This window comes from Salvelinus fontinalis, chromosome 15 (genome assembly GCF_029448725.1).
Source record: "Salvelinus fontinalis isolate EN_2023a chromosome 15, ASM2944872v1, whole genome shotgun sequence".
In the NCBI taxonomy this organism is placed as follows: Eukaryota; Metazoa; Chordata; class Actinopteri; order Salmoniformes; family Salmonidae; genus Salvelinus; species Salvelinus fontinalis.
Window position 1 is genome coordinate 7740134 of NC_074679.1, and position 19810 is coordinate 7759943.

Consider the following 19810-nt stretch of genomic DNA (forward strand, 5'->3'; position numbering starts at 1 on the left):
ATCGGAAAGTTTACACCATGGCTTCAATACTTTATTTATTCAAACAGACCCTAATATTACAAAATATTAAGTGCTGCATGTCAATCAGAGACCGTCGCTCTTTAACAATGGTCAGTATTAAACTTTCCAAATTACTTAAGGAAAAAGATTATAAATACAAAATCAATTCTGTACAGTTACAAAAAATAATACTCCATTTTTTTAAAACTAGATTGTTGTATTCAAATTGTCTAAAAATCTACACCTTTCCCACCCTTTCACATTCACACACAGAAAACACACACACACACAAAATATTCAAGTTTGTTAGGACAGGACAATTGACTTAAACCCACATTGTGGAAAGAGGCAGAAAATGCACCAAAATACAATTCACTAAAAAAAGAGTCCTCCGATGTGTCCAAATCCTTTAAACTCCTAGACTAGTGTTCATTAGAGCACACAATGGAAAACGTTTAAAACACTTTGCAATGGGAAACAACAATCAGTGATAGTTCCTCCGCATTTCAGTACATTTTGTTCCGTTTTGGTGCCTAATGAACACAACTCAGTCTAAAGAGACCCAACTTTGACCTTGGGGTACCATTCTGGCTTTTTTCTCCGAGGTTTAAACTACCACACACGTGGGGCTAAGCCTTCATTAACTAAAGAAAACAGAGAAAAGATATGACATCCTCTTTGATCCCTAGAGTGGGTTTGACAACACACAAACCACCATTTGAATCAAAGACTTCATCTAGTTTCAGAAGAAGCGGGGATATGACGATTGCCCTCTATTTAATCTTAATGACTGACTAAATCAAAACACACATTAAAATCCAGATGTTGTCGTATATTATTACCCTTACTGGATAATTTCCTTGGAAATATATAGTCATTCAATACTACAAAGTTAACTTTAGATTTAAAAAAAAATAAATACTATCAAATGCATCTTGATAGAGAAGCTTCAGGATGTGAAACCTAGCTGCCGATTCGCAAGCAAAGCACGATACTGTAGTCAGTCACATATAGAATAGGGACATATAGAATAGGGATTGGGTAGATAATATCCTTCACTAAAAAGACCCAGGAAGCATCCCAAATAGCACCTTATTTCTTATGGGCCTCTGGTCAAAACCATTTGGGACGTGACCCCTGTGTCTTTGGCTATGGGTCCAGAACAGCTTCTAACTAACCTCTACGATGTGATGTGGACACATCCTGTCATGGGACACAGAAGATTACACTACCTGACCATCCATACAGCTGGAGGCTGGAGGCAGTGACCAGATCCCCAATATAAACAAATGTCTTGGGTATACCCAACAACTAAATTACCCATACTGCTACACCTTGTTGAAACGCCATATTATGTTAGCACCAGAGACTCCATGCTTGGTACCTGGGTCGTGTTCAACAGGGCACAATGTTTTGAAACGTTTTGCAACGGGCAAAGAAAATCTACGTTCTTATTGGACACGTTCAGGTAGTGCCTCCCTGTTTTACTCCGAGTTCTATACATTTTCTTCCTCATGAACATGACCCTGGTTTAGCTTCACATACAATGATTCAACCCTGTAAAGCTGGCGAGTTTAAGCTGACATAATACAATGTTGCCCCCTAATGGCCAAAGAGCGGTACTATAAACATTTTGACTGGAAAAGACAACATTCCTGAGAGTTAATATAACACCCCCTACCCAAAATGCCCAAGTTGTTTTTTTGCAGGGTTTTTTGCTCATCAGTAATGCATACAAAATGTGCTGTGTCTATATTTCTACGCAGCACACATTACAATTTAAATGTGACGGATACGAACTGTCCGCTATACAAATACACAAAACAAAAACATTGAGAGCTTTATAAGCTGGACACACACAAACACACACCAGTGTCAATCCAGGCCCTACTCTGAATTCCAAACCACAAAGGTATAAAAATATATGTACAATTAACACAGAGACCCATTTTTTCAGACAAATCATTAACGTGGAATAGACATGGCTAAAGCAAAGAGTTGATGGCTTCATAGTGTAACATTTCCTCCCTACCCCATACCCCGACAGAGGACACTACTCCTTCATGAATAGGGCCTGGAGTTTTCCCTGACCACTTATATCCTTTTACAACTGGGGCCTGGAGGTTTCCTGGTCAGGTCAATTACTATTTGTATTCATTCTATTTAGTGATTCTGTTTGTATGGTCAGAACTAAGCTATAACTAGATGAACAAGTTTCTCCAGGTCACGCGATGTGGGAAGAACTCATGGCCCTATTCGTGCAGATAGTCTACCCTCTCCCATCCCTCCTCTCCGTCCCTCTCTTCCTGAATCCCAAATCAACTGCTAGACCCTAAACCTTAAGCACCCTGACAGGGTTGCCAGTGCCACTTTACACCTATCCAACCCTCTCAGATCTACTCAAGTGATTAGAATGTAGGGCTTGATTTAGGATTCAAAGTCTATCTCCGGTCTCTCAGCTTCGCAGCAGGTCTCCCAGGTCGTAGGTGTCGAAGAAGTCGGACACGCCCTCGCTGTCCTCCAGCCCCCATAGGTAGTCGTCGTGGTCGAGGGGCGGTGAGAAGCTGACGAAGGGGGCGTTGGGGTCAGGGGTGAACCCGGGGCCCGGGAGCTGGTCCTCTGTCATCTGGAGCATGCTGGGGGGAAGGCCCAGGAGACCTTCTACATCCAGGAGGGTAGTGCTGCTGCTGGTGGAGGAGCTGGGGACCACCGGTGTTGGTCTGGAGAGTTCAGCTAGGAGAGAGAGAACGAGAGAGAAAGAGGAGAGACAGAGTGAGAGGAACAGAGAGAGAGAGACAGAGAGAAAGAGACAGAGATTAGGTCAGTAAACCACATAATGTGGACCTCAGCTGTATCAATCACAAGCCCCTCAGTTCAGCTTACCCTCCATGGGCTCCTGCTTGACCTCCTGTTTGATGGTGGTGTACTGTGGTGGTGCCATGGCTGGGGAGGTGGTGGCAGTGTGACCCAGGGGGTGATGAGAGTACTCTTTCCTGGGGGTGGTGGTGCTCTTGACGGGGCTGGCATCCTCCAGACCCTCCTCGGGACAGAGGTACACCTCAATGGGGCCGTTCTTACTCTTCAGGTAGATCTGTTGGGAGCCCTGAGGGTACGGGACAACGGGAAGCTCATGTTAATACAATGTTGTTACTCATTTAATCACAGTAGAAAAGCAACGTAATGTAAAGTGTTGCCTGTAACTGCATTATATACAGTGAGGCCAATGCAACGTGTGAAAATACATTTTGTTAAAGTCATCATAAAAACATCATTACACAAAGGCTAGTACATTCACAGATTGAATCCACAAATACAGCTGTAGACGTGCAATAAATAGTTTAGTAATGCAGTAATTGCAAAAATGGGTCCTTCCTCAAGACAAGACGTGGGCCGTAATGTAAGTAGTTGTACGAGAGGAAACCACATGAAACGGTTTGGTAAGAATGTTAGACACGTCCTCCTACACCAGGGGTTCCCAAACTCGATCCTGGGCCCCCCCCCCAGGACAACATAGCTGATTCAAATATCCAACTCATCATCAAACTTTGATGATTTGAATCAGCTGTGTAGTGCTGGGGGCAAAAACCAAAACATGTACCCCTTGGGGTCCCGAGGACCAAGTTTGGGAAACGCTGACCTAAACCATACTGCCTTTATTTAGACCCAGTAAATCACTGAGAACAAATGATCTTCTTACAATAACAACCTGGAACTATATATCAATCCAGTATACTGTATCAGGAACTACGTCAGTCTGATTTGTAATACACCTTGTCTTTTTTTATTTCTTAAACGAAAGCAGAAATAGGCTAGCCGATCCGCTCCGGTGTTAACGACACGCCAACAGCCAGCTCCGTGTATCTATGACCGTTGACCACTCACCCCTGAGGACTCTGGGACCTCCAGCTTGGTTTCTGATGGGGCCTTGACGGCGATGACCGTCTGGTCCTGCAGACGGGCTATCGACCTGATGTCCTGGTAGGTAACGTAGCCTAGCCGCTGGTTGTCTCTGTGTTCGGTCAGCTCCTTGATCTGGGCACTACTGGACGTGATCAGGTCATCCAAGGCCTTCTCAGCCCTCTCCAGCTCACCCAGCTCCCGCCGCAGGGCACGTGACTTCTCCCCGCTGCTCGCCGAGCCCTCGAACACACCGCCCACCCTGGGAGGCAACGGACACATATTTTACATTATCAGCCACCTGGAGTTGCTAGACAATGTACGTGTTTAAGATGGCCTACATTGCAGTCAGATATATTATTGATTCTGTGCCATGCTTTGCTCAAACTACTGATTGACTCAAACACACTGAATAGGATCCGTACGTCACAGTACAGGTTATGGTCAGGTATGGCTTGAACCTATTACCATATTGCTAACCCAAAAACGGCCAGGAGTAGAGGCGTGATTTGGAATTAGACCCAGTGATGAGAAGCTACTTGTTCTAGGGATACTTTCCTAAGTGTACTTGTCCACTTCTCCTTAGTGTGCTACTCACAACCACTGGATGTTGTTCTTGGACTTCTTGCGGATCAGCTGAACGCCCTCCAGCACGTTGGTGATGTCATAGATACGTCTCTTCTGCACCTCGAGGACCTCGGTGGCCCAGTTGAGGTCCAGCACGCCGTCAGGTGACTCGCTCAGCAGGCCAACAAACTTCTTGGTCAGCAAACCAAGCGAGGTGTCGTAGCGCGTCCTCTCACCGGGAGACTTGGGCGCTGAGGATCATAGGTCATACAAGTGAGACGTGTTGGGGAATGCAGGGCAATTATGATGTGCCTATATTTTATATCTATATCTAGGTACAGTATAGGTCAAAAGTTTGGACACACCTACTCATTCAAATGTTCTTTATTTTTACTATTTTCTACATTGTAGTATAATAGTGAAGACATCAAAACTATGAAATAACACTTATGGAATCATGTAGTAACCAAAAAAGTGTTAAATCAAAATATATTTCATATTTGAGATTCTTCAAAGTAGCCACCCTTTGCCTTGATGGTAACTTTTTTGGTTACTACATGATTCCATATGTGTTATTTCATAGTTTTGATGTCTTCACTATTATTCTACAATGTACAAAATAGTAAAAATAAAGAACATTTGAATGAGTAGATGTGTCCAAACTTTTGACTGGTACTGTAATACACATGTACGATCATACAATCATATCTGTATATGGGGATGTTGACTGGGTAAGATTGATGGTTGGATGGATTGATTGATGGATTGGTGGGTGGATGGATTGATGGGTGGGTGGATGGATTGATGGATGGATTGATGGGTGGATGGATTGGTGGGTGGGTGGATTGGTGGGTGGATGGATTGGTGGGTGGATGGATTGATGGATGGATTGATGGGTGGATGGATTGATGGGTGGATGGATTGATGGGTGGATGGATTGATGGGTGGGTGGATTGGTGGGTGGGTGGATTGGTGGGTGGATGGATTGATGGATGGATTGATGGGTGGATGGATTGATGGGTGGGTGGATTGGTGGGTGGGTGGATTGGTGGTTGGATGGATTGATGGATGGATTGATGGGTGGATGGATTGATGGGTGGGTGGATTGGTGGGTGGGTGGATTGGTGGATGGATGGATTGATGGGTGGATGGATGGATGGATGAATTGATGGATTGATTGATGGGTGGATGGCTTGATGGGCAGATGGATGAATTGATGTTGTGTCGCTTTATGCAAACCATCCCTTATTTGAGAATGAAGAAACGTTAAGTTAGGGGCCAGTGTTTATAAAGAAACGTTAAAGTAGGGGCCAGTGTTTATGAAGAAACGTTAAAGTAGGGGGCCAGTGTTTATGAAGAAACGTTAAAGTAGGGGCCCAGTGTTTATGAATAAACGTTAAAGTAGGGGCCCAGTGTTTATGAAGAAACGTTAAAGTAGGGGCCCAGTGTTTATGAAGAAACGTTAAAGTAGGGGCCAGTGTTTATGAAGAAACGTTAAAGTAGGGGGCCAGTGTTTATGAAGAAACGTTAAAGTAGGGGGCCTTGCTTTTTCTCATTGATGCAGATACTCACTTTTGGGACTTGGATGACTGGCTGTGGCCGTGTTCCCCTTTCCTTTAGGGGTCCTGAAGTCAGGGAGGTAGAGGGGGTCTTCTAGGTCCAGCTTCCTCTTGGCCTATGGGGGGAGATAAAGAAGAGGGACAAAGGGGTTAAAGACAGCTTGAGACAGAGTATGTGTCCCAATAATATCTCCTTTCTCCTGCAGTGTACACTCACTCGTTCACTACTTCCCACACATTTCAAATCCTTGGATGACGCAGGCTAAAGAGTTTTCTTAAACCAATCATTTCCTTTCAAAGAAAAGTGAACAAGAGCAGGGACAAAGACCCTCACATTGTCAAAGACTTCTATAGACCCTCACATTGTCAAAGATTTCTATAGACCCTCACATTGTCAAAGACTTCTATAGACCCTCACATTGTCAAAGACTTCTAAAGACCCTGACATTGTCAAAGACTTCTAAAGACCCTCACATTGTCAAAGACTTCTGAAGACCCTCACATTGTCAAAGACTTCTGAAGACCCTCACATTGTCAAAGACTTCTGAAGACCCTCACATTGTCAAAGACTTCTGGAAACCCTCACATTGTCAAAGACTTCTGAAGACCCTCACATTGTCAAAGACTTCTAAAGACCCTCACATTGTCAAAGACTTCTGAAGACCCTCACATTGTCAAAGACTTTTAAATGCCCTCACAGGCCCTCACATTGTCAGACTTCTAAATGCCCTCACATTGTCAGACTTCTAAATGCACTCACATTGTCAGACTTCTAAATGCGTCCACATGCTTCCCATCCAAAACAGTTCAGAACAGTTTGTGCATATATTATGACAACTTTTCGTTCGTTTTGGGGCTGTTCGGGCAAACAAAACATTTTCTCGAGGGAAACCGAAGTCGGCAGCTGAGGTCTACGCCCGCTCGTCGGAGATTGGTCAACAGTAGGGATTTTTCAATTATGTAAATGCCTGTTGTCATTCAACGACAGACGACTCGTCCTCATGCACATTTGTTCCCTTAAGAAATACTGCACCAAACATCCTAGTCAGAGGCAAAATTACCTGACTAAGATCTCCTCTGCAAAAATGTCAAAGTTAATGACAGATTTCTTGAAGTAGCTTTTTTAAGGAAGTATATACTGGCTACGGCATCTCAAAATGGACAAAAAGTACTGCTTTTTCCTCATAATTTTTCAAGTGAAGGTCTTTTAAGACAGTATGTAGCACACTTGGTCTAGGCGCCAGCGGAACGCCAGCGGGAGTGTGTGTGTGTGTGTGGGGAGCACTGCCCGCCAAACGCCAGGACATCCCTGGACTCATTCAACTCACCAACCCCATCCTCCCACTTCCTCCTCCTCCTCCTTTCACCCATGACCTCCTCACTCCTTCTTTAGCCCTCTTCTTTCTCCAGTAAACACACAGGCAGCCTGACCAACACACACACACACACACACACACACACACACACACACACACACACACACACACACACACACACACACACACACACACACACACACACACACACACACACACACACACACACACACACACACACACTAGGAGGTCCACTGTTATTTTTTTATTTCACCTTTATTTAATCAGGTAATCTAGTTGAGAACAAGTTCTAATTTAGTTCTCACTGCGACCTGGCCAAGATAAAGCAAAGCAGTGCGACACAAAAAACAACACAGAGTTACACATGGAATAAACAAACGTAGTCAATAACACATTATGGGAAAAAAAGAAAGTCTTTATACAGTGTGTGCAAATGGCGTGAGGAGGTAAGGCAATAAATAGGCCATAGTAGCTAAGTAATTACAATTTAGCAGATTAACACTGGAGTGATAGATGAGCAGATGATGGTGTGCAAGTAGAAATACTGATGTGCAAAAGAGCAGAAAAGTAAATAAAACAATATGGGGATGAGGTAGGTAGATTGGGTGGGCTATTTACAGATGGACTATGTACAGCTGCAGCGATCGGTTAGCTGCTCGGATAACTGATGTTTAAAGTTAGTGAGGAACATACGAGTCTCCAGCTTCAGCGATTTTTGCAATTCGTTCCAGTCATGGTTATGGACACACACACACACACACACACTCGTTTATGGACACACACACACACACACGGTTATGGACACATACACACACACTCGTTTATGGACACACACACACACACTCGTTTATGGACACACACACACACACTCGTTTATGGACACACACACACACACTCGTTTATGGACACACACACACGGTTATGGACACATACGGTTATGGACACACACACACACACACACACACTCAGTTATGGACACACACACACACTTGGTTATGGACACACACACACACACACACACTCAGTTATGGACACACACACACACTTGGTTATGGACACACACACACACACACACACACAGTTATGGACACACATACGGTTATGGACACACACACACACACACACACACACACTCAGTTATGGACACACACACACACTTGGTTATGGACACACACACACACACACTCAGTTATGGACACACACACACACTTGGTTATGGACACACACACACACACACACACACACACACACACACAGTTATGGACACACATACGGTTATGGACACACACTCGGTTATGGACACACACACACACTCGGTTATGGACACACACTCAGTTATGGACACACACGCACACACACACACACACACTTGGTTATGGACACACACGGTTATGGGCACACACTCAGTTATGGACACACACACACACACACTTGGTTATGGACACACACACACACACACACTCAGTTATGGACACACACTCAGTTATGGACACACACACACACACACGGTTATGGACACACACACACACACTCGGTTATGGACACACACACATGTCCAATTTGACAACACATTTATTCATCACAACCAGACCTGTACAGTGCACCATTGTCCCCAAACTGCACGGCGCCCCTCGCCAACACACACCACCTCTAAAAAAAAATATATAAAAAAACTCTACAGACTCCTGACTGAACTAGCTAACGAGGCATAGGATTTCATCCAGATGGTCATGCTGTATGTAATTAGTAACTGCTGCTTGGAGGCACATTACACACCTCCCCCAACCCCTCTTTATCCCTCTCCCATTTTCTCAATCTCTTCACACTTCGTCTTATACCCCTCTCACAGATAGGACCCACTTATTACCCCCCCCCACACACACACGCACACACACACCACCCCCATATTGCATCAATGATGTGCTCCATCACCCCCAACACACAACACCCCCATACTGCAGCAATGGTTTGCTCCATCCTCCCCAACACACACTAAAATGAGTTCAGTGGCAGTGGGGGACGCCTGCCCTGGGGGCACTGCAGGTACTGCTGGAGGGAGACAGAAAGGGTAGGGGTTTTACCACACCCACCAGCTGTGTTCTCTCTCACACACACACACACACACACACACACACAAGCCACTATATGTGATGAACTAGGCTATGTGACACGTGTCATGACCTGGCGCTGCAATAAACCCTGTGTACGACATTACAGTACAACTAGATACACAGAGGTGTAGCTACTCATTTGTAGTTTTCTTAAGTACTCATTTGTAGTTTTAACTTTTAAACTAGGGTCTTTGTTGCACTGGTTCTCTTTTCTCACCATGTTGTAACCATGGATAGGCTACAAACTGACAAGGGAGATTCTGGCAAAGCAGCTACTGTGTTCCCGTACTGCAGACCATACATAGGAGGCTGTAGTTCCAGAGGTTTCCTGTCATGACACAGGGTCAGGAAAAACTCCTGGCACTAAGTAAACCATACTGTACTAGCACTCCTCCTCCGGGATGCTTTGTGAATTTGGGCCCTTAGAGGAGGCTGGAGAATGTGAGCAGCTAGTGGATTTGGACTGAAACATGGCACGGGGGAAGAAAGGTGTCATTGTCGCTCTGTCCTCCACCACATGTCCCATCCGTCTGTTAGTGACATCTGTGGCAGCCGCACACAGCAGGCGGCAGGGAGACCACAAGAGAACCTGCCTAATCCTTACAGCACACGTGCACACACACAAGTTCACTTTAGGTGCACTAACTCTGCCTACTACATAGTCTATTTACTGTCCTTGTCACCTTCACCATGACAACCAATAACTGTGTTTTAGTTACAGCAACTTGGTAGTGAAGCAAACATTTGTAGTCTACCAGTGCTACTTATGGTAACAATACATTAGTAACTATATAGACTAATGTCTGTTTTGTGGACTGGTTTGTTCCCTTCCATATTGTTCAACCTGCATCAAGATAGGACTTCTCCTTTTGACCGATCTAGAGGAAGGAAATGGATTAAGAGACACTGCCCAGAGGGGGAATTGAGGAAAGATGGCAACTACCACGCTGTTAAAGGCCGAGTACAGTCAAAAACTAGATTTCCCTGTGTTTTATACATATTTCCACACTATGAGATTGGAATAATACTGTCAAATTGTGAAAATTATGATAATGCCCTTTTAGTGTTTTAGCTGTTGGGAAAAAAAACACCTGAAATTTTAGCCTGTTTTGTTGGGATGGAGTTTTGGCCTGCTTTTAGGTAAATTAGTTAATAGACCAATAAGAAAGAGAGTTCCAAACCTCTCTGCCAATAACAGCTAGTTTTCAGTTTTCCCCTCTCCACTCAGACCACTCCCAGACAGTCCTATCAAAATTCTTGTTTGAGAAATGGTTCTTTGCTAAGAAGTTATTTTTGTTAATTTTTGATTTAAAAAAAAATTTGAAAACAATCACAGTAAGGTACTTAATTGTTACACAGAAATAATTTGATATTAAGATAAAAATGGCTGCATTGTACCTCACGGATTAAAATGTGACACTTTCACATCCAGTCTAAATGTAGTTGTCAAATACAGAAACTACCTGACATGATTACATGACGTGTGGTGGTTAAAATGGCAGCCGTGTGTTGTTGACAGCTCTGTGGCCCTCCTCCTTTAACATTTTACCTCAGTTTTGCCCAGCAACTTTGCAAAGTCACAGCTGAGGCCTGTGAGTTTGTGTTTGTAGTGAGGTTTTGGATGGAGAGTCAGTGCTTTGCAAACAGTTTTACGAGTGAAAATACAAGGCCTATGTGTCAGCTAACATACCACAGGGGGGAAGAAAAGAAAATCACTCAACCACCAAATACTAACAACACACAGTCAAGTACAGAGAGCTACAGAACAGAATGAGACACACACTAACAGTAGCTAAAAGAATGTTGAGCTCAAACAAAGTGAGTTAACAGCTAAATACAGCAATTGTCAACACATTAGTAAGCCATTGCCGGGCATTTAAATACACAGAGTCCCTCCTTCACAATCCCTTCTTTATCTACATGACACAGTAAGTTATAGTGTTTCAACCCATAGTCATTATTGCCCTACAGCGACTAGGCTACACCCTAAATATGCACAAGTTCAGCTCTCCTTCCACCCACCCATGACCCAACCCTCCCCTTCAACCCCGCCATTTCACCAGATATGACTGGAATTTATTCAGAGACATTTGGGTCACATGAAGCAAAGGCTTTCAACAGTCTTGCTAGCTAGACTAGCTACAGTCTCTCTCTTCAAACACCAGGGTTGTATTCATTAGTTAACAAACAGAAGGAAACTGACATCTACCACCATCACTACTACTACTACTACTATCACCATCACTACTACTACTACTACTACTACTATCACCATCACTACTACTACTACTATCACCATCACTACTACTACCACCACCATCACTACCACTACTACTACTACTATCACCATCACTACTACTACTACTACTACCACCATCACTACCACTACTACCACCATCACTACTACTACTACCACCACCACCATCACTACCACTACTACTATTACCATCACTACTACTACTACTACTATTACCATCACTACTACTATTACGACTACTACTACTACCACCATCACTACTACTACTACTACTACTACTACTACTACTATCACCATCACTACTACTACTATCACCATCACTAATATTACTACCACCATCACTACTACTACCACCACCATCACTACTACTACTACTACTACTACTACTACTATTACCATCACTACTACTATTACGACTACTACTACTTCCACCATCACTGCTACTATCACCATCACTACTACTACTATCACCATCACTAATATTACTATCACCATCACTACTACTACTACTATTACCATCACTAATATTACTATCACCATCACTACTACTACTACTACTATCACCATCACTAATATCACTACTACTACTACTACTATCACCATTACTACTACTACTATCACCATTACTACTACTACTACTATCACCATCACTACTACTACTACTACTACTACTACTACTACTACTACTACTACTACTACTATCACCATCACTACTACTATCACCATCACTAGTACTAATACTACTACTACCACCACAACCATCATTACTACTACTACTACTACTACTACTATCACCATCACTACTACTACTACTATCACCATCACTACTACTATGACCATCACTACTACTATCACCATCACTACTACTATCACCATCACTTCTACTATCACCATCATTAATACTACTACTACTACTATCACCATCACTACTACTACATCATCACTACTACTATCACCATCACTACTACTACATCATCACTACTACTATCACCATCACTACTACTACTACTACTACTACCATTACTACTATCAGCATCACTACTATTATCACCATCACTACTACTACTACTACCACTACTACTACCACCATCACTACTACTACTACCACTACTACTACCACCATCACTACTACTACTATCACCATCACTACTACTACTACCACCATCACTACTACTACTACCACCATCACTACTACTACTACTACCACCACCACCATCACTACTACTACTACTACTACTACTACCACCACCACCATCACTACTACTACTACTACTACTACTATCACCATCACTACTACTACTACTATCACCATCACTACTACTATCACCATCACCATCACTACTACTGCAAAACAGTTTTTTGTTTTCCATTGTGAAGCTTTTGCTACGCTTTGCCCTAATGAATATGACCCAGTTCAATCACGTAGAACCAGTCTTCCCAGGTAGGGACAAGTTTCAATATGTCTGACAAAATAAATGACAAAAGATCCATTCAAAACCTAGCATATTCCTATCTACACAACACTACACCCATGGGACTGGGCATCGGAGGCACAACAACAATGAAAAGGTTGAAATGCATTGCTGATGACATTGTCAAGGTGCCGATGGGAAAAGGGAGATGAGGGGCGGGGGGGGGGGGGGTCCAGTTGGGGTGGACTTTGAAATGCTAAACAAACCCTATTGAGGGTGAGCATGCGAGCTCGTGGATTCGGAGTGGGGCCTAGGGCAGGCCGAAAACAGAAAGGGGGGAAGAGAGAGCCTTTGGCTGGAGTGTAAACAAGGTACAAAGTGCGCAATGTCACACCCCCGGCACCCTGAGGCCTAGTCGGAATAGGGGCTCACCATGGGGGGGTCCCAGAGATGGTGAGGGCGTAGGCAATGACGACATGAGGTAGTGACGTGTGAGGGGGGGATCAGGGGGTAGCTAGCATGTCATGGAAACCTACGTATCTAGGCCTGCATTGTGGAGAACACTATTACACATTATATATAACACACAGTTTAATTCATTATCATAATAACACATTTCAGAGACATAAGGGGTGAACATATTCTCTTCTAGAACCCCTAAAGGGGATACAATGACTAGCCTAAGCCTCAATCCATCTCACACGGTCACTCAATGTGCATATGAATGAAACTTCCACCATGATGTGTTACATCCCCACCTATTGTGAACTTCAATCTGTGTCAAACTGAAACCCTTGACCTTTCTGTCCTGTTTAATTTTCTACTGCGGAGTAAAACTTATGTCAAACATTTACATGTTAGTAGTAGTATCTCCTTCACAGGAAACGCAGTGAGAACGTCACAGCTAGCGCCTCGCAAATCACTCAAACATCATAGCAACCACTATAAATATTACACATTGGGGATATATCGTCTCAGGTTATCTATAATAGTACGCCACGTGACCACACCTGCGTCCTAAAAGTAGTGCACTTCAAACTTGGCAGAGGCAAGTGCAAATGTTTTTTTCCCCAAAATGCCACCCTATACATGGTATTGGGTATCATTTGGGACACAGCCCATTTGCACTTGCATCTGCCAAGTTTGACGTATGCAGCATGACTATGTGTGACGTGTCCTGTGAGTGACCCATATTTGAGGTTGAATTCTACTCCCACCCAAGGAGGAATATATTTGGCGTGTTGTTGAGAGGACAGGGAGAAGGAAATGTCTCGTTCACAGCAGCGCAGTCCAAAGTGTTTACGAGTAGCAAGGCAGGAGGATGTTCTGCTCCAACACTTCATCTGACACACAGTGAGCACCAGACATTGAAAATATGTATTTTCAACCAAAAATATATATTTTCAAAGGTTTTAGCTCATAGTCCTATCACTCTGCAGTTTCCAGGGCAAATGTAACCTCTCTGAACAATGTGCTTTCCAGACAATATAAGGAACTTATTGCCTGCCAAAGCGGACATTTTGTTGTTTATCATAACTAGGGCCAGGAGTGACCACTTGACCCGACAAGGAAAAACTCTGGGCCCTAGTTATAGGTGATGCCTGTTGTTTTACGTAGCATGTGACTAATAACATTTGATCTGATCAATAGTTGTACACTTTTTTTAACTAGTTGTAAACTAGTAGTAACTAGTTTTATAAAATCGTTATTTTTTTCTCCCTGGTCAGAAAAAAACTCATAGCCCTAATCCTAACAGTAGGATAGAGAGGGTCGATGAATACCAGGACCACCTGACCTAGTGCCTTGTTCAGACTTGACCTAGAATAGGAAGTGGACATTAGAACAATGGAGAGTAGTACACAATAGAAATGGCATTAGCCCAGTCACGTGACTGGCCTAGTTAATGTCATTTTATTGGTGCAAAGCATAGGAGTAGTCTCCGCTCTAGTCAATACTTTACCTGGAAATGATCAGCCTGGAAACATACACACCCTGAATGCTGTGTGTGTTAATCAGCAACATGTCATTATCTCCCTCAAGACTACTACTACTACTACTACTATCACCATTACCTCTACTACTACCACCATCACTACTACTACTACTACTACCACCATCACTACTACTACCACCAGCACTACTACTACTACTACTATCACCATTACTTCTACTACTACTACTATCACCATTACTTCTACTACTACTACTACTACTACTACCACCATCACTACTACTACTACTACTACCCCCACCATCACTACTACTACTACCAACACCATCACTACTACTACTACTACTATCAACATTACTTCTACTACTACTACTACTACCATCACTACTACTACTATCACCATCACTACTACTACTACCACCATCACTACTACTACTACTATTATCACCATTACTTCTACTACTACTACTACTACTACCACCATATTTACTACTACTATTACTACCACCATCACTACTACTACTACAACAATCACCATTACTACTACTACCACCATCACTACTACTACTACTACTACCACCACCACCATCACTACTACTACTACTACTACCACCATCACTACTACTACTACTACTACCACCATCACTACTACTTCTACTACTATCACCATTACTTCTACTACTACTACTACTACTACTACTACTACCACCACCATCACTACTACTACTACCACCATCACTACTACTACTATCACATTTTAGTCATTTAGCAGATGCTCTTATCCAGAGCGACTTACAGTAGAGTGCATACATTTTACATACTGAGACAAGGATATCCCTACCGGCCAAACCCTCCCTAACCCGGACGACGCTATGCCAATTGTGCGTCGCCCCACGGACCTCCCGGTTGCGGCCGGCTGCGACAGAGCGCGAACCCAGCCCAGCCTGGGCGTGAACCCAGAGACTCTGGTGGCGCAGCTAGCACTGCGATGCAGTGCCCTAGACCACTGCGCCACCCGGGAGGCACCAGTCATCACCATTACTTCTTCTACTACTACTACTACTACTACTACTACTACTACTACTACTACTACCACCATCACTACTACTACTACTACTACTACTACTGCTACTATTACTATTACTACTACTACTACTACTACTATCACCATTACTACTACTACTACTATCACCAATACTACTACTACTATCACCATTACTACTACTACTACTATCACCATTACTACTTCTACTACCACCATCACTACTACTATCACATTACTACTACTACTATCACCATTACTACTACTACTATCACCATTACTACTACTACTACCACTACTACTACTACTACTACTACCACTACTACTACTACAATCACCATTACTACTACTACTACTACCGCCACTATTACTACTACTACTACCACCATTACTACTACTACTACTACTACCACCATTACTACTACTACTACAATCACCATTACTACTACTACTACTACTACCACCATATTTACTACTACTATTACTACCACCATCACTACTACTATTACTACCACCATCACTACTACTACTACAACAATCACCATTACTACTACTACTACAATCACCATTACTACTACTACTACTACTACCACCATCACTACTACCACCATCACTACTACTACTATCACCATTACTACTACTACTACGTGTGTGCGTGTGGATGTGTTTCATTATTAGTAAACAATAGTAAACAAACAAAGATTTGACCAAACGGGGACATTTTGTTGTTCCCCACAAGGTCAAATGCTATTTCTAGGTTTAGGGTTAGGTTTTTTGGGTTAAGGTCAGGGTTAGGGTAAGAGTACGGGTTTGGTTTAGGGGTTAGGGAAAATAGGATTTTGAATGGGACTGAATTGTGTGTCTCCGCAAGGTTAGCTGTACAAGACTGTGTGAGTGTGTGACTTCAGGGCTTCCTCTCTTGAACATAAAATAATGATGTCAACTCCCAAGAAAAGTAAATGGATGTCCAGCTGTGACCTGTAAGGTAGGCAGGAACAATTCAGACAAGGTGACCTTATGCTTTGGTTAGTCAAGGTGAGGTTAGGGTTTGGTTAGTCAAGGTGACCTTATGGTTTGGTTAGTCAAGGTGAGGTTAGGGTTTGGTTAGTCAAGGTGACCTTATGGTTTGGTTAGTCAAGGTGAGGTTATGGTTTGGTTAGTCAAGGTGACGTTAGGGTTTGGTTAGTCAAGGTGAGGTTATGGTTTGATTAGTCAAGGTGAGGTTATGGTTTGGTTAGTGACAGCTGGGGGCTATGGCTAAACAAAGTGTTAAGCTAGATAGCATTTGGGGCAAATGACTGGTATTGCTTGGATGGGCATTAGTAAATATGTTCCCTGTCCAGGTGGAGCATTTTCTACATTTATTTAACAATAAATGGAAATTTAGAATGAGACATCTCCCTCTCCAAATAGGGGTGAAATTAGCAACGGTCATTGTTGAATTCAGTGATACCCTCAGTCCTGGCTAACCCCCCACTGGTGGCCCCCCAAACACTCTCAACACCCCCAACCCTCTGTGTTTAATACAGCTGGGCTGCGGGAGAAATGTCACCGACTCAAGCTCGTTTCTCGAGCTGGGCAAAAAAAATGACAACCCCTTTCATTGACACAAAGTGCACACTGCTGCTTCGGTGACGTTGTCTGATAATGTCCAACACTTTTTAAATGTCAAGCACTGCACAACTCCTATAAATATATGCATGCCATTGGAACGTGGAAATATTTTGCTCATATAATATGACACATTGTTAGTAACGTTAATTATCAAGTGGATGACTAACTTGTTATATCGATTGGTGGTAGTTGCATCATCCTTTGTTTATGAAGTCTTACCGGGAGACGGCCGGAGGATGATCTGATGGGTTTAGCTTCGGGTCCATGGGGGGTTGCATACAGGCAGTTCGCCCTTTGTTCGGCCGCTGTCGTGTTGCATATTTGGGTAAAGTATCCAGCCGGTACCGAGTTAATCGGTGGACTGGGTAACCCGGTGCTGAAGAACTCGGTCTTTACTCCGGACAAAACTTTATTCTGCGAACACGACAGTCCCCCTACAGCACCTCGACTAGACGCAGGAGAAACGCCTTTAGGCATCCGCATCATTTTAGTAAATAAAAAATAACGACTGTTTAAAATAAATATGTTTAGCTAGCAAAGCACGGAGTTTCCAGTAATCTGTATTCAGGACAGTGAATGAGAGGAGTTGTGGTCTTACCGATACGAACTGGAAACGTTATTTCTCAATTTGTAGCTAGCTTGATAAAAGTCCAAATAAGTTCATAAAAAGGTTATTTAGTTAATAATGTGCAAAATTCACAAGTGAAATATGCACCAGAGGTGTCCTTTGCGTGAATATTTTCAATGAAACGAATTTTGTAGCTTTGCAACCGATATTATCCTTTGTCCAGTAGAGGAAACGTAAACTTTGTCTAATTATAATAAATAATAAACAACAAGTAGTCCCGATATTTGCAAGTATAGTATGAGCAAACTTTTAAGTTTACGTCTTGAGATGCAGATTCCTCCAGAAAAGACAAAGTTTACAAGGATTCTTCAGATTTTCAAGAGAGGAGATATTGCTACTATCGGGTTCACTGTCCAGCTAAAAAGCTTAATTTTATATACAAGGGACTTGGAGCTCAGAAGAACTGCTGTTTTTAGCGCCAAATTACGTCCCGCGAAATTTGGATCTCCCGCGGTTAGAGCTCGTCTTTGATTGGTCCAGAGCACATTGCGATTGTTACATTCCGTATATATTATGTATATTTTGCATAAAACAGTTGGCGCGGGTCGTGCCCAGCCTTAAAGGAACAGCGTGTCCCTTGGTGGTCATTTTGAAGGCAAAGTTACCAATTTCGAAACTTAAATTTGAACAATAACATGTTTTTATAACACTTACTGATAAGCAGCATGATATCATGAGCACAAAAACACATCTATATATTATTTTATTTCCACTATAGAGTAGAGCACAATAACTTTTGTCCTATATTTTTATTTAATTAATTTTTATTTTTAATCCCAGGCCCCCGTCCCCGAAGGAGGCCTTTTCCCTTTGGTAGGCCGTCATTGTAAATAAGAATTTGTTCTTTTAACTGACTTGCCTAGTTAAATAAAGTTTAAAAAATAAATAAATAAATAAATAAACATTCAGCTTGCTGCAGTTGGCAAACACCCTGCAGTGACTTTCCCATGCATGCAGAGAAGCTAGAAGCCATGGGCTATATGGTCAACTGGAGCAGAACCACCATTATTCAAGATACGAAGAAAAAAAAAAAAACTTGTCCTTTTCCTACCAGCCACTGACTGCTGATAACGTCTTTATTGAGGAAAAATGTACTTTCTACGACTATGTTGTCTCATCTAGCTATCTTACTGTAATATGAATACACTAACTGTAAGTCGTTCTGGATACGAGTGTCTGCTAAATTACTATAATATAATGTAAATGTAACAATTATATTATACACATCTGTAGGTCTTTGGTGTATGTGTTGTATTGAAATGTTACCCAGGGAGAGGTGTGTGTGTGTGTGTGTGTGTGTGTGTGTGTGTGTGTGTGTGTGTGTGTGTGTGTGTGTGTGTGTGTGTGTGTGTGTGTGTGTGTGTGTGTGTGTGTGTGTGTGTGTGTGTGTGTGTGTGTGTGTGTGTGTGTGTGCTTGTGTGTGTGTGTGCGCTTG

General features: G+C 42.8%; 1 protein-coding gene across 1 annotated transcript; it reads right to left on the minus strand.

Annotated features, from left to right (window-relative positions):
- Positions 1-9: 9 nt before the first annotated feature.
- Positions 10-18790, minus strand: LOC129811361 (transcription factor E2F2-like). Its single transcript, XM_055862601.1, has 6 exons — positions 17967-18790; positions 6037-6139; positions 4496-4715; positions 3883-4159; positions 2884-3103; positions 10-2733 (listed from the first exon to the last, which is right to left on the minus strand). Exons 1-6 carry the CDS (start codon positions 18231-18233, stop codon positions 2456-2458), a joined length of 1365 nt encoding a protein of 454 aa, XP_055718576.1. The 5' UTR covers positions 18234-18790; the 3' UTR covers positions 10-2455.
- Between the last annotated feature and the right edge of the window lie 1020 nt (positions 18791-19810).

What these genes read in the sequence shown, in the direction of transcription:
- LOC129811361 (XM_055862601.1), bottom strand. Translation starts at nt 18,233, where the DNA reads ATGATGCGGATGCCTAAAGGCGTTTCTCCTGCGTCTAGTCGAGGTGCT. An exon ending in AAGAACAACATCCAGTGGTT is followed by an intron (nt 4,160 to 4,495) that starts GTGAGTAGCACA and finishes GTTGCCTCCCAG; the next exon opens with GGTGGGCGGTGTGTTCGAGG. An exon ending in AGGTCCCAGAGTCCTCAGGG is followed by an intron (nt 3,104 to 3,882) that starts GTGAGTGGTCAA and finishes CCGTACCCTCAG; the next exon opens with GGCTCCCAACAGATCTACCT.